We start from the raw sequence: 13,749 nt of genomic DNA, 5'->3' as shown, positions 1-13,749 counted from the left end.
CAGGTAGAAAACATTAAGTCATCCTCTATTCATTTATGTAATGTGGGTTCACAGCGGTACAATTTGTGCAAAATGCGCAGCTTTCATCTTTCTTTCTGGTTGTTTGGGTTCTGTTCTCAAACTGGGAGCCAAGTAAATGTTTAATTTTTAACCACTCAGCACCTCACTGTACAGATGAGAATGGCATATAGATGTTTCTATTCTCTTTGGTGTGTTAAGTTTACTGATCTGTATGATGGTTTGGGGTTTTTTCTCATCTATTAGTGAACAACCGCGATACAGTAAATTTGGTTAATGTATCGGGCCTTAATTGATCTCTTTGGTTACGTAAAAGCAACAACTATTTATACCCCGTGTAGGGCCTCTTTTGAAATATATTACATGTATTAAAAAAAATTGTGATGTCTTAAAAAAATGTGAAATGTATCCATATTATTTATAAATGCCTTTATTCATTAAGAATTAAGTTGTACATTAAGAATATCTTCATAAAAATGTGCTGTTTTGGCTTCTTTTAGTGGATGGAGTGGGAAGGGGGTGTTTTTTCTTGTTTTCAACTGGGACAAAGTTATTTTGAAAGAGTTTATTATCATATGACACATTGAACAAATGTTCTAACACATGGCGACGAAAGCATTTCAATATAAAACACCCTTACGCCCCGAGAGGTCCGCTGGGCAAAGCAGTATGACATACAAACATATTAATCACACTTTAAACATTTAAACGGATATTCCAAAATAGTCTAAGTTATCTTTATAATCGGCTAAGCTCTTCGGGTCTTTTTCACACTCACTAGTCAAGGTGCAAGTGCGCAAGTGGACGATAAAATTTTCACTGCTAACACATGCAGGTTGGCACAAATTTTAGGACAAAGGAAGAGGGGCAGCTGCAACACTGGTGCTTCTGGTCATAAATTCAGAGCTTCAGCCACCTTTCTCTCCTCAGGAATACCATTTACCTGGAACACAGTGAAAGCAACAGCTGAACCACAGAGACGTGACAAAACTTCCAGAAATCTAACACTAAATACAGATGTAAGCAGCAATGCTTGGGATCCAAGCAGACTGCACACACTTTGTTAGTGCTTATTGTTCGCTGGTAACTGATGCATGCTATTGACAACTAGGACTGACAGTTTGTACCCTGCCTGGTCCCTTCCTACAGTAGCTGACTTGCAAGCATAATAATTTTATGCTCTGTCTAATTTAAAGGCCTGCAAAAGCATCACAGTTGCAGTTAGTTGCAGGTGTTAAATAGCTTATTAAAGCATGATTTGACATTTAGCAAAATAAAAATGCCTAACTACAATGAGACACTGCACATCACGGTAGACTGATCATGTTTTGAAGTTTATAACCTCAAGATTAACAAAGTCCACAGATGATGCTCACTTAATTTTTGGACAATTGGTCCAGAATTTCAGAGGAGAAATTAGAATTTTACTTCAGACCACTCTCTCAAGAGTCATGTCTTCTGGATTTTGCAACACAACCATTTTTAGCATGGTGAAATAAATATGGAGAAGATGAAAAATCTGAACATTTACAGTTTTTCCTGCAGCTTCTCTGCTTGGATCCCAAATTATCTCAGCTTTAAATCATGAACAGCCGGCAGCACCTACCTCCAGCCTTCGAAATGTTGACATGACATAGTTATCTCCTTTGTTAGCAGTGAACAGAGAGAGGATTCGGTTAGTGCATCATGCAGCTGATACCCGTGCTCACAGGAGGGCGCTCACACGCCAGCGTCACCATTAGTCGGCTCATGCAGCAGATGATAACGGTGCAGTGATGCAGAAGGAACAGACTGAAGTTATAAGAAACTATGAAGCCAAGTGGTTTTATATGGATTCACATTATTGATGCCAGTATAGTCCAAGAACTGAATTTAGTGAGAAGTAATATAAAGGCAAGTGAATTGTAAGTCATTTTTACTGTGAAGGTGCTTAAACCTTCAGAGGCATGCTTTACTGCACTTGAAGTCCTGATGAACATTCGGCAAGAGAGAGTGTGTTACCAATAGCAGACATCCAGGTATGCTGACTCTATGCTATGAGCTGCTGTTAAACATCTGTCATTTCAAAGAATTCCTGGAAATATACTCCTGACATATGTTCCTGAAAGTTCTAATCATTCAGCTGCTTCATATTACAAGACGGCTGTCTTAAGATTCTCACCTGATGGCCGCTGCTGTGGTATCGTAATCTGGTTTTGCAGATTCCTGAAATCATAAACAACAATATTATGCCAAAGCATGTTATAAAAATGTTTGGGGTTTTTTTTTGTTAGTTTCAAGCCCATTAAGAGAAATCATGGGACAGCTTGAAGCTCTTAAGCTCTAGTTGTACTTTCCAAAGGCCTGACTTGCTTTCTGTAGCTATAGTTGTAAACACCACATAGTTGGAAAGTGCTTGAAACAACATGGCATTGTTCCAACTTTTCCATTTAACACCTATAAGCCTCATATCTGCATCTGCTAATGAGTGTGGGCGTATGTGTGGCTGTACTTAGTCATCCATCCGTCTTATGTTTCCCACCAAATCCCTGAACTCACGCCTGTGTCTGCATCAGCGGCATGCTGGTGGTCTCGTAGTTGTCGGGGTGGATGGGTGGAACCACCTCGCCGCTGACTGGGTTGAAGACGGGCAGCGTAGAGAGCGGCCAGGAGATTTCCCTGTTCTTTGACATGCTCCTCAGTTCCTTGGTGGACTTCTGGATGGAGCTGTGGTGAACCAGCTGGATGCTGGAGGAGGGGAGAAGCAGTGAATTCATATTGCAGCACGTTTCTGTGTCATGGGTAGGGGGTTGTCACATCAAAGCTTAAGTGATGTGCACTCAAGTTTGTGCATGCACAAACAGAACTATAACATCCAACCTCACCTACTGCTGTTCTTTTTTTCTTTTTTGGGGGTTTGTTTTCCATTTGTTTGAATTAAATTTTAGGTGTAATGCTGAGTACATAGTTCTGATAATCCTACAGCTGGTCATTACATTTTTTTCAGCAGCCCACTGAATGAATGGATGCCAATGCCAACGCACGTATGAGCGTATGAATGGACATGAAACAGCCATGAATGACAACATAAATGACCAAAACTGCAAACCAAAAACAGAGGGAGAGGGAACAGAAATAAAATTTAAAAGAAGAACACAGGAGAGGTAAAACACTTACTCTGGTGTTTGCATGTTTCTTTTTTCCCTAGAAACAAAACAAAATGGATGAATTAAATACTAATATTAATAGGTAAAGCAACATCTGCACACAAGTGAATGAATGGATTGTTGGATAAAGACAAGGTGGACATGATGTGGAACACTGAGTGAAAAAATAAAAAGGGGAGGGGAGGCACACGTCTATCCCAGCCTGTAAACGATGGATGAGGATGACTGATCATCCATGTTGTGGCTATGCTTCAAAACATCAAGATGCAGATGACAAGAGTCAGAGAGACCCGAGACAAACAGTGATGAGGAACTTAACTACTGCATGGTAATGACAAGCTGCAGTTAAAGTCCAGATTTCCATTCTTTTTCAGTTATCCTACAGCTAACTGAGCTTTTCAGGCTTATTTTTGTTGTCTCTCATATGGTTCTCGTACACTTTTGGCTGCTTATTGGGGTATTTGGTGCAAAATTTGCATAGAAATGTTAAGACCGAGCACACTTACACCCCTTCCCGCCTGCAGCACATAGTGTAGCCAAGGATGAAGAAGAGAACTAGCGCCACGGCGGAGGGAACAGCCAACGTGACGAGGAAGTCGGAAAAGTAGTCCCGGCTTTTCAGAGACTCAGACGGGGGTTTGTACTCCCCGAATTCGGGCAGGATCCCTGTTCCGGGTTCGGGACGTGTAACGTAAACTGGGACTACTTTGTTGATGTCAACCTTAAAAGAAAAAAAAAAAACAAAGACATAAAGATCAATTAGAGGTTGCATACTTTTAGTGCATTTTAATGCATTTTTAGTGAATTTGTTGGAACGCATCCTCACCAGAGAAATCTTACACCAGTCGATGTGAAACTGAGCTCGGAACTTCTTGTCACAGCTGATGACGGGCTCCATCTCCTGACTGCAGCGCAGCTGGTTATGTGGGCTTTCCACCTCCCGCAGGCACGACGAGAAGGGAACATCAGCACCGACCATCACATAGACGCTAGAGGAGAGAAGAGAAGAAGAAGATGGAGTCTAATTTTACAAGTTTATGCTGAGGTTTGTAATAATCAAGTGTTCTCTCCTGCTGAGTGCTCTGCTAGAGCTAGCTTTCAAGTTCCAGCGTAAATCTTTGATGAACAACTTATGGCAGCTCATGTTGGCTATTCCCATCTGAGTTAAAGGAACTGACAGCATATCGGTGTAGACGGCTACGTGCTTTCATCTAATTTACAGAAAACTGAGGATCCCCAAAGCCCCAATTAAATTAATGTTAACATAATGTGAGTGGGCTGAAAATACTGTTGATTTGTTTGATTTAGAGAGGTGAAGAGGTCACTCATGGAGAGATTTGGCACAGACGAGCTGAACCGAGTAGAGCTAAATCTTATCCTTGAATCCTTGTAAAGGAAAATATGTAAGTAGGGGATTACTTAAAAAAAAAAAAAATCACAAATGTTTTCTGTTTCTGCTCAGATGAGACCCACGTCCAGATCCTCACCCTTCTTTTAAGTTGTTAATAGGTAGCGGCACCCGGCCACCGCGGTCCAGTGCCGATGTAATGTTGATGGCATTCAGCCGCTCGGGCTGCCAAACGTTCTTCACCGCTCCCAGGAAGTCTCCCAGCACCTCACTGGCCAGCATCTCCTCCACATTCATATTTTTGATGTAGAACTCTGCTTGGTAAGGCAGGGGGAACTCTGTGCATAGAGACAAAGACACAGTCAGAGAGACAGAGAGAAAGACTTAAAGAGGTTAAAGGCAGCAGGCTGAGGTAACAGTAGCTGACACTGATTTTTACCAGTCTGTCCACCGGACACTGCTTTGCCTGCGCTGCCTTGTTATGACTCTGCTTCCTTCGGGGGCCAGATGGCAGATGACATCACAGCACAGGGAGAGTGATGTTACATTAGCAGTTTGAACAGCTGCTGAGCGTTCCCCCTGACTCAGTTCATACTGTACTGCCTGTACTGTGATGGGTCAATATGGCAGTGAGCAAATCTACAGAAGCGCAGGTGCAGAGATGCTCTCCACAGCAATACAATGAAAACTCAAACTGAGGTAGGATTGTGTGGGGTTTTCACCATGACTGACTGAAGTGGACACTTCACTAGAACTATACAGTCCTTCAAGTATCCTTTCAAGACATTATGATCTTATTAGGGCTGCCACAAACGATTATTTTGATAGTCAACTAGTCACCGATTATTTTTGCGATTAATCGACTAATCAGATCATCCATTGGACGTACCAGCATGCATCTGCTCTTATATAACTATCATTAGCTTACAGCGTTAAGTGTTTAAGGTATGTGCTAACTAAAAATAAAGACAAGATGATAGTTTATTAAATTTTAATGAAATTTGCAGATTGTTTCGGTGAAGTTTAATAAACTCCTTGCTATCTAAAATATAACAGGACACTGGAGTATATTCTCAAGCATCTCATACTTCTGATAATCAGCTGTCTGCTTGACGTTTATTCAGCTGTGTAAAAACTATAACTTTAATATCAGCCAAACCGATTTACTCAGGAACAAATAAAATACTAAAAAAAGCCAAACAATAACATTTGTAAGTTATCTAAGTGACTTATATATGTTTAACCTGAGTAGCGAAAGATGGCGGTGGGTTTGAAAACTATTTGCCGGGTGTCCGGTGTTCTCACGGGCTCTAGTGAGCCCTGCCCCCGGCTAGCTATCGAGCTAGTGGGTAACTGACGTCTCCGAAAACGTCAGAGCGCTTTTGCAAATATGTGGCGTCTTGATAAACTGAGCAGATATTTGAGGTTTACACAGCTACATTCTCACCCGAAAATATGCTAAACGTTTATTTTGTGACCCAGAAAGAATAATAAGAGTAATATTAAAACTAACTAGCTGCCGCCATTGTTGGAAACTGAGCTGGGCTGCGCTATGAATTCTGGGACACAGCTTCTTCTTCTTCGGGCTTTAGCGGCACCTGGCATCCTAGTACATGCAGTGCTGCCATCTTCTGTTTCAGTCCGTTATTACACTTTTAAATCCTACTACTTATTCCTGCGTCTTTTGTGATCTTACAAAGCTTCAAACGACGCGTCGACTATTAAATCAGTCGTCGACGATTTTGATAGTCGACGTAATTGTGACTGGTCGACTAATCGTGGCAGCCCTAGATCGTATCACATAACCTTCATCCACAGATTTTGACAAGTTGACATGAAATTGACTTATCTTATTAAAGCTTCAGAACAGCTACTCAGTGCAGTGATGTTACTTTATCGTCTGCTGTATTTACATTCCAAGACCAACGATGAACTTTTGGTTATGCTTGATAAAAGTAATCAAAGACAACATTTTCTCTTAAGGGAAGCTCATTACACAGTCCAAGTACTGAGTGTGCTTCCAGGATTTAATCAGCGAAGCTGCGCAATCTGATCTCAGTTTGCTCTAAGCTCTTATGTACAAGTTCTTCTTACCTTCTGCAGCCTTGATGTTTATGACCAAGTTGTGCCGCGCTGTCTCAAAAGTGCGCCTGTTATAGGCAGTAATCTGTAGGACACAGAGGTGAAAGTTTAAGCCCAGATCAGTCCAGCTTATAAGGCAGCAGTTCTCCAGACAAGGCTGAGCTCGATACACGACCCGGGTTCTGTACCCAGCTGAGGCGCCGTTGAACACTTTAAGCCTTTTGGGAAAAGAATTTGTACAGTAGCTTATGGGAAAGCATAACAAGTATAAAGGAATTTAAGTCTAGCATCTGCAAGAGTAACATAGTACTACGTCGCTTCCAAACACATATGCAAATCAGCTGGGCTCAGTGAAATAAATTCCAACTCATCCTTGGACTACAACTTGACAGATTTCATTGAATGTTTTAAATTTACTTAAGACTTTTGGCACAAAAACAAGCAGTCACTTTCCATAGTTGAAATAAGCAGCAGCACAAATTACTTAATCTCCACTCTTTTCACTTTGAAAGCAGTCCAACCACCCACCTCTATGACAGTGGGCTTGCCAATGTGCTCTGCAGTGGGAGAACCATAGAGCACTCCGTCACTATGTGGGGTCCTTTGGATATATCGTAGCCAGCCCGGCCTGTCGGGGTAGCCCTTCAGGTTGGTGTTGAAAGTGATCGGATCGTTGCTGGGGTCACCTGCAGACAGAGCAGAGGAACAGTAAGGGGGCCAATAACGTGCGTTATGAAATAAGCAGCGCTCTATGGAGTTTATATGCAATCACCACCTCTACAAATGTTTCAGATGTATTTAGATATTCAGATATATTGATGATATACTATACAAACATGATAATAACATGTTTTTGATCACAGTGTGAATGTGACAGCGTTATACCTGATTTTGGGTAAGGAGGAAACTCTCCTTTGAAATACTCCCTCTCCAGAACGTGGACGAACAACACGCCTGCAGACGGGTAGACATTACGGTCTGCGTGCGACCTCGACAGGATGGTGACCACTGAAACACACATTTTAAAGACAACAGAAGTAAGCAGAACATTTCCTGTATGCGTACTATTCATCAATAAAGTGGACCTTGGTGCTTTTTCATATTTTGGTACACACAATAAACACTATGTCCAAATGTTTTTGTGTAGACTGTCATATCTATTTTATTTATAGCCTTAACCAATTTAAAGTCCACTTTAATGTCCTGCCAGCAACAGCAAATGGAAAAAAAGAGAAAATGTTAAACTAGTTTAAACGTGAAATCAATAAGTGTTTGCGGTGATCTATTCTATCTGTTTCTCTTGCCTGGCATCTGCATTCTTGTAAAGGTAGAAGCATTCACTTCCCACAAACGTCAACAAGTGTGAAGAGAAAAACTCAGATTATTGCTCAGACAGACTACAGCTCTGTAAATAAGAGGCGCTTGACAAAACCAGTTAAAGAAAGGGAAAGCGTCTGAGGTACTGTGAGTGAAAGCAGCAGTAATGAGAGTCACTCATATTGTACAGAGTTCTTTTAACGCCCTCCCCCCCACTTGATCTCCATTGTGCTGTCTTTTTAGCCCCCGCTCCGTTTCAAACACAAACATTTAGTCTTTATTTGTGAAGGGCATCACTAGGGAAATGGTAGCCCCTTAACAAAAATTTACACAATGTAAGACCGGGGGTGATTTACCCATTTCTCTCCCTCTCTCTCTCCCTCCTTTTGTGTCTTTCTCTTTCATTACTTCCTCCTCTCTTGCTTCATCTTTTTTTGCTTGTGTACAGCACGGCTTTTTTTTAGCACAGTTTTCTTTTTTTCCCTCTCTCGCTCTCTCTTTCCGTTCTCGATTTTTGCCTTCTCTGTGCCACAGTGGGTGGGAACTCAATTTTTAATCACCATGGGAGACTGAGGCCGAGTGTATGAGGAAGAAGAAGAGGGGGAGGAGGGCTTGCAAAGACGAAGGAAGGGAGACTGGACTGGAGATCTGTGCTATGAAGTGCCAGAGAGGGAGAGAGAGAGGGGGTTTGAACTGTTCTTGCCCGTGGACATACAACTCCAGACACATTAAGCAACTAGGTAAAAGCCTGGGTAAAGTCTCTATGTACATATGTGCCTTCCCACGGGCAAAGAGTGGCTGGTTTTCCCAAGTTTTACAACCCTTTCTAATCTGCTAATCAACCCAGCATTTTCTATCATTAGCATCATAATATTAAGTACTCTTCTCCTTCTACACTGAACACAGGCTGACTTTCAAGGAGAATGCACTGAAGAGAGTAATATCAGGATTTACATTTTAATTCATGTCAATGAGAAGGGGAAGTGAGCATTAGATGCAGTTAATTAATAAACCCTCAGCATCTACAAGTACACCAGTGAGACACTGCAACTCTAAAGACATAAAACAGTCCCACATGTATGTTAAACCCTCCTACAGCTGTGGTCAGTGACAGAGATGCTGAACTGACCATGTGTCTACAGCCCCCAAGGGCTCAGTCACGGCAAGATACAATCAATAGCATTTAGCGGCTGCTAAATGTGGTGTTAGATGAACAACCTGAGGTCGTATCCACCACATCTCTTTTCAAGAAAACCACCTGGGCATGACTAATCTGTGCGATGGCTCTTCTCACCGCAACCGCTGCACCCATCGCATTAGGATCTGGGTTAGTCTGAGACCAAAAATAAACCATCATTCAGTCTCAGCAGACCGCTTACTCGCTGATGACTTCGGTCGATCGTCAAAGCTGAATGCACGCCCTCGGATTCTATTATGTGACACATTGGGCCTCATTAATTCTCCGCCACACAAAGGACCACTTTCAGACCATGCCGGTCAAGGTCAAATCCTGGCTACACTGCTTTAGTCCGAGCCCAAAACTGGATGTGCTGTGAACATTTGCAAGAGATTCGGAGATGGGAGATGTAGGACATTCGAACAGCCTCAAGAAAAAACGAAGTGTTTTAACCTACTGATATTAAACCTTTTCATCCAACAACAAAGATTTAGGGATGAAGACAATTTTATTTTTTAGTCAGTGAAGCTTAAGTATGTTTCAATGCAGCAGCTTCCACTTATGGCTCAGCCAGTGTAAGTAGAGATCACTAACTAAGCTACACCGAGGATTTGCTAATAGCATCAGATCTGCTTATTTGCAGCAGGATGACTTTCTGCCAGGCCTTCTCGAGTTGATGACCAGCAGCACTTCCACCGTACACCAATACATCACCAATTTAAGGTTAATGGTAAACTGTCCACTGCATAATAACCCAGCAGTTTCAGTTGGAGGACAAAGGTAGTGAGGCAAGATGTGCATGACAACACATATAAGAAGCTAGATTTCCCCAACAACAGAAATGTTGCACTACCGTCTATATTCTCTATGAATTGCTTAAAATCATTCAAACACTGCTTTTTAATTTTTTAACCCACATGCCATCATACCATAGTAGATGCTTGACAGGCCTTAGGGGTGGTGGAAATAACTAACCAACTTTATGATTTTCTGGGCTGACCTTAGACTGGGATAATGTCACGACTGACATTGGATTAGTTAAAAATGCCATTGGCAACGTGAAGAAAAGTAAACCTCCCTCCTTCAATTGGCTCCAGCTAACTGAGGCCTCAAACTAGATGAGAGACAACAGAAGGATGTCCTTTAGTTCTGCTGAGTCAGCTTCATGTGCACATGTAGTCTGGGTCATGAGGAATGCATGTGCTCCTTTGGTGTTTAGCGGGGAAGCCCAGAAAACAAGGATCGCTACTGTTGTAGTATTCTGCCAACAGAGTCTGAGAATCGACCTGTTCTCAGACATGGAAGTGAAAGTCGCTGCTGGTGTCACAACAAGCAGAAGTCAACGGATAAAGACAAGGGCGGGCAAGAAACCACCGGTTCCATCCTCTCGCGCTCAATAAATGTAAGTAAATAAAAAATGTATCTACAGTGCTCATTAGCTTTAAAACAGTGCTGCAAAGTATCGACATCACGTTAAGCAGAATAAATATTGCTTTCTGTAATAGTTAATGATTTAGGAGGAATTCTAATTCTAGCAAGGACAAGGTTTAGATGACGTTCAAATTCATTAAAGTGCAGCTACAGCAGAAGAAAGTGGGCCAAGTCTGGGGGCCAGCAGACAACTCAAAACAATAATGCCAGTATTAATGGGGAACCAGCTGAGCGTGTCACTGTGTTATGACCGAGGGGAGGGGGACAGCGGGTCAACACATGACGTGCACCACTGCACACACCCACTCACCGTCTCTGGACACGGCTGCTCTCTGCTTCAAGGCCACGGATTGCTCCACACGGACATTTCTCCCGTGTAAAGCGCTGTGTTTCGTGTCATAGGCATGCACAGTGCAAACTACTGGATCAATGGATAAAAGCATGAATGGAACAAGTTTCTTTTTTTTTAGCAGCAATTTAAACAACAACACCCAGTTTTTAAAGCACTCTGACAAAAATCTGATTCAGTCTGTTGCACCCGTCCAACATTAATTAAAGCCTGTTGTCATAGTTATTGTTTTAGAGGAGTTTGAAATGTTTTCTAAAATATTAACGTAGGCGTTTTTCACAAAATGTTAAAACCAATCTAGACAAAGTGCAAAACAAAATGTAAGCATATTGACTTGACAACAAATACTGCACTACAGACTGCCGCATTTATATCAAGCAATTTGCCAGGCTGAATTTAATGTGGCTTGTTGGAGAGGTGGCATATGGTCAGAGAAGAAGCCACTAGATTTCAGTGCAGATCCTGACACTATCTTGAAAATTGCACAACAGGACACTAGCCTTTGTGAAGGATTAGCTCTCAGTTTGAAAGCCCTTCCGCTTTCAAACTCAATAGCACTTCTCTATTTATGAGTATTAGGTCTCTGTGTATAAAGCTATAGTGTGTTTTGACTGTGGAGTAAAATATCCCACTCTCTTCATGTTAGTTAACACTATAGTAACAGTGCTGTGAATGGGCCCCTTAATTTTGACGTTTTATCAAAGCCTGAAAAAACAAACTGGTCAACAAGTGTTTTGCTACTGGGATTCTTTTGCCTGCACTTTAACAAATTCTACTTGCTATTTTCCAAATCTGAAAACTGTTTTCATGTGGAATGTCTCATTTCCTTGTTTTAGTTATAATATCGCAAGTATTTGACAACTAGAGACAACTGGACTGAAAAGATTTGGTTTCAAGAAAAGTGAAGCCAAAATTAAGGAAGGTGTTTTTGTCTGTCCTGAAATCCATCAACTGGTGCTTGAGGATGGGTTCAAAAGGAAGCAAGCATGGGAAGCATTCATCCAGGTTGTTAAGAATTTTCTATTACATTACATTCTCATCCTGACAAAATCCATGTGATGTTGTCGGTAAAATCCTCCCTCTCTTTTTCAATGCTTTCGCCTTTCATAACTACATGGGAATCTGCCCGGCCCGGGACCCACCACCAGTCCCCTCTGAGTGCTTTCCCAAACCGCAGTCTCAATACATGCTCATGCCATGTGCCATTACCCTGACATATGCCCCGTGGCAGCTGGGACAGGCTGGATGGATGGATATTAAAATTGTCATCATCAGGGTTAAAAAAAAAAAAAAGCAAAATAAAGAGCTGGTCTTAAGTTCCCAGTAGCAAAAAGAATGACGTATATATGCAGACCAGTGTTATAGCAGTAAACTGGGGCACTGAGATGACATTATCCATTACTCAGCACTTCTTTTGATAACTAATTGTTATCAAAAAGCACTTTTTAACAACATTTGCTGATTCCAGGCTATACTGATATGGAAATCTAATGTATATGTTTCTTTTAAGATTGTAACCACAATAATATCTCAGGCTTAGGTCAGTGATTGAACCTTACATCTTTCATGGAGGTGGGACTCATTGCAGAGACTGTATAGGCTATTAGTACCTAATAAAGTGGCAGCTATGAGTGTGCAGACTTTTAGGAGCAGTGTATTGAAATAAACGAACCTATTCCCTACATTAAATTTTGGATAACCTGAGCTGCTAAACTATCAGGAGCTAGGTAATTAGGCATTCATAACACACCTGTTCTACATAAACCAGGCCTGCGCTAAGAGGGGGAAAAGGCTGAAATAACGACCGACAAGAAACACAGCTAGCAAGAGAAACGTTGTTACTAACAGCTGGAAATGTAAGGTACCGTAGAGAACACAATTTGTCACTAAGTGCACTGTGAAAACCCATAACGTGTAACGGTCTAGCTGTCAAATTGGTAGCCATTTTTTCCTCTTGTCTCCTCCTCAGCCTCTTGGAAAAAAAAATGCTCAACGGCAGCTAGCTAACTGGCTAGCTAACTAGCTCGGATACTTCACCAGAGCCGAACCGTTTTCAAAGATGTCGGGATATTTCCCGAGTTCAGTCGATACGTACCCGTACCAAGCCATACCGCGACAGCTGCGGCGGACATGGTGCAAATCATCTCCCCGAATCTTTACATTAAACAGGACCGCTTTGTCTAATCGCCACTGGGTTTGACAGCCATAATAATAAGCATCCTGCAGCATTCCTCCCTCCGCCTCCTCCTGCCTTCACTGGAAAACACAGCAGGACCGCTCATTGGCTGAACATCTGGATGGAAAAACATGGTAAAACATGATGGGAATCGGAATATAGGAGCGCCACGCCTTTACCAAATGTTTCAGTGTGATGCTCTCGGAACGGTTAGATTATATCTGGCTGCTTGCAAGGAGTGGCTGCCTCTGTGTGCGTGTGTGTGCTTTGCTGTTTATCTGTCTGCTTCTTGTATTCAGACTGATGGGATTTGTCATAATAAAGCATTCCTCCCACTAAAAGCCACAGTTTTTAGTGTTTTGGGGGGGTTGATTTATTCTTGGATCAGGACTTGCAAACACAGATACACCCTCTTAAAAACATGCAAGTCACCTCAGCAGTGCTTGACCTCCTGTGCACAGCTGTAAGCAGCAGAGGCATGTTTGGAAAGTCCTGCTCCAATCTGTCCAGCCTCCCCCCCTGCAGAGACAGTCCAAGCAGACAGATGGTCATGTTTTGGCCCCCTTGGCTCCCAATCACATCTACTAAAGGAGCCTTAATTCAACCCCCCCCCCCGCTTCCCTTGATGTCAGCTCCCACTGAGAGGGCACTTTGATATTGCAGAATAGCCTCCTAATTCTGGCTAACATACTAGCAGTGGTCACT

At 42.2% G+C, this 13,749-nt stretch overlaps 2 protein-coding genes across 11 annotated transcripts in view; one reads left to right on the top strand and one right to left on the bottom strand.

Moving 5' to 3' along the window:
* Nucleotides 1-568: 568 nt before the first annotated feature.
* Nucleotides 569-13,270, bottom strand: sgce (sarcoglycan, epsilon). 6 transcript variants are annotated; one of them, XM_082520838.1, is made up of 12 exons: nucleotides 12,964-13,269; nucleotides 7,480-7,602; nucleotides 7,123-7,280; nucleotides 6,607-6,679; nucleotides 4,652-4,850; nucleotides 3,991-4,153; nucleotides 3,671-3,885; nucleotides 3,175-3,201; nucleotides 2,557-2,745; nucleotides 2,180-2,223; nucleotides 1,625-1,662; nucleotides 569-961 (listed from the first exon to the last, which is right to left on the bottom strand). In XM_082520838.1, exons 1-12 carry the CDS (start codon nucleotides 13,010-13,012, stop codon nucleotides 911-913), a joined length of 1,329 nt encoding a protein of 442 aa, XP_082376964.1. In that variant the 5' UTR covers nucleotides 13,013-13,269; the 3' UTR covers nucleotides 569-910. The 6 variants fall into 6 exon arrangements, with proteins under 6 accessions (XP_082376964.1, XP_082376969.1, XP_082376965.1 ...); XM_082520843.1 differs by lacking the exon at nucleotides 12,964-13,269 and adding an exon at nucleotides 10,830-10,977; XM_082520839.1 differs by lacking the exon at nucleotides 3,175-3,201 and having other exon boundaries at nucleotides 12,964-13,270.
* Nucleotides 10,011-13,749, top strand: part of ppp1r9a (protein phosphatase 1, regulatory subunit 9A) — a 53,359-nt gene continuing 49,620 nt past the window's right edge. The window contains exon 1 of one of the 5 annotated variants that reach the window (XM_082520794.1): nucleotides 10,011-10,490. The gene's annotated coding sequence lies outside the window, so the exon portion shown is untranslated. Of the gene's footprint in view, nucleotides 10,491-11,004; nucleotides 12,730-13,097; nucleotides 13,179-13,749 lie in introns of those variants that run through there. The other 4 variants (XM_082520796.1, XM_082520792.1, XM_082520793.1 and 1 more) reach the window with 4 other exon arrangements.

This window comes from Aulonocara stuartgranti (genome assembly GCF_965226115.1).
Source record: "Aulonocara stuartgranti genome assembly, chromosome: 22".
Taxonomy (NCBI): domain Eukaryota; kingdom Metazoa; phylum Chordata; class Actinopteri; order Cichliformes; family Cichlidae; genus Aulonocara; species Aulonocara stuartgranti.
This window is presented reverse-complemented; position numbering and strand designations above follow the sequence as displayed.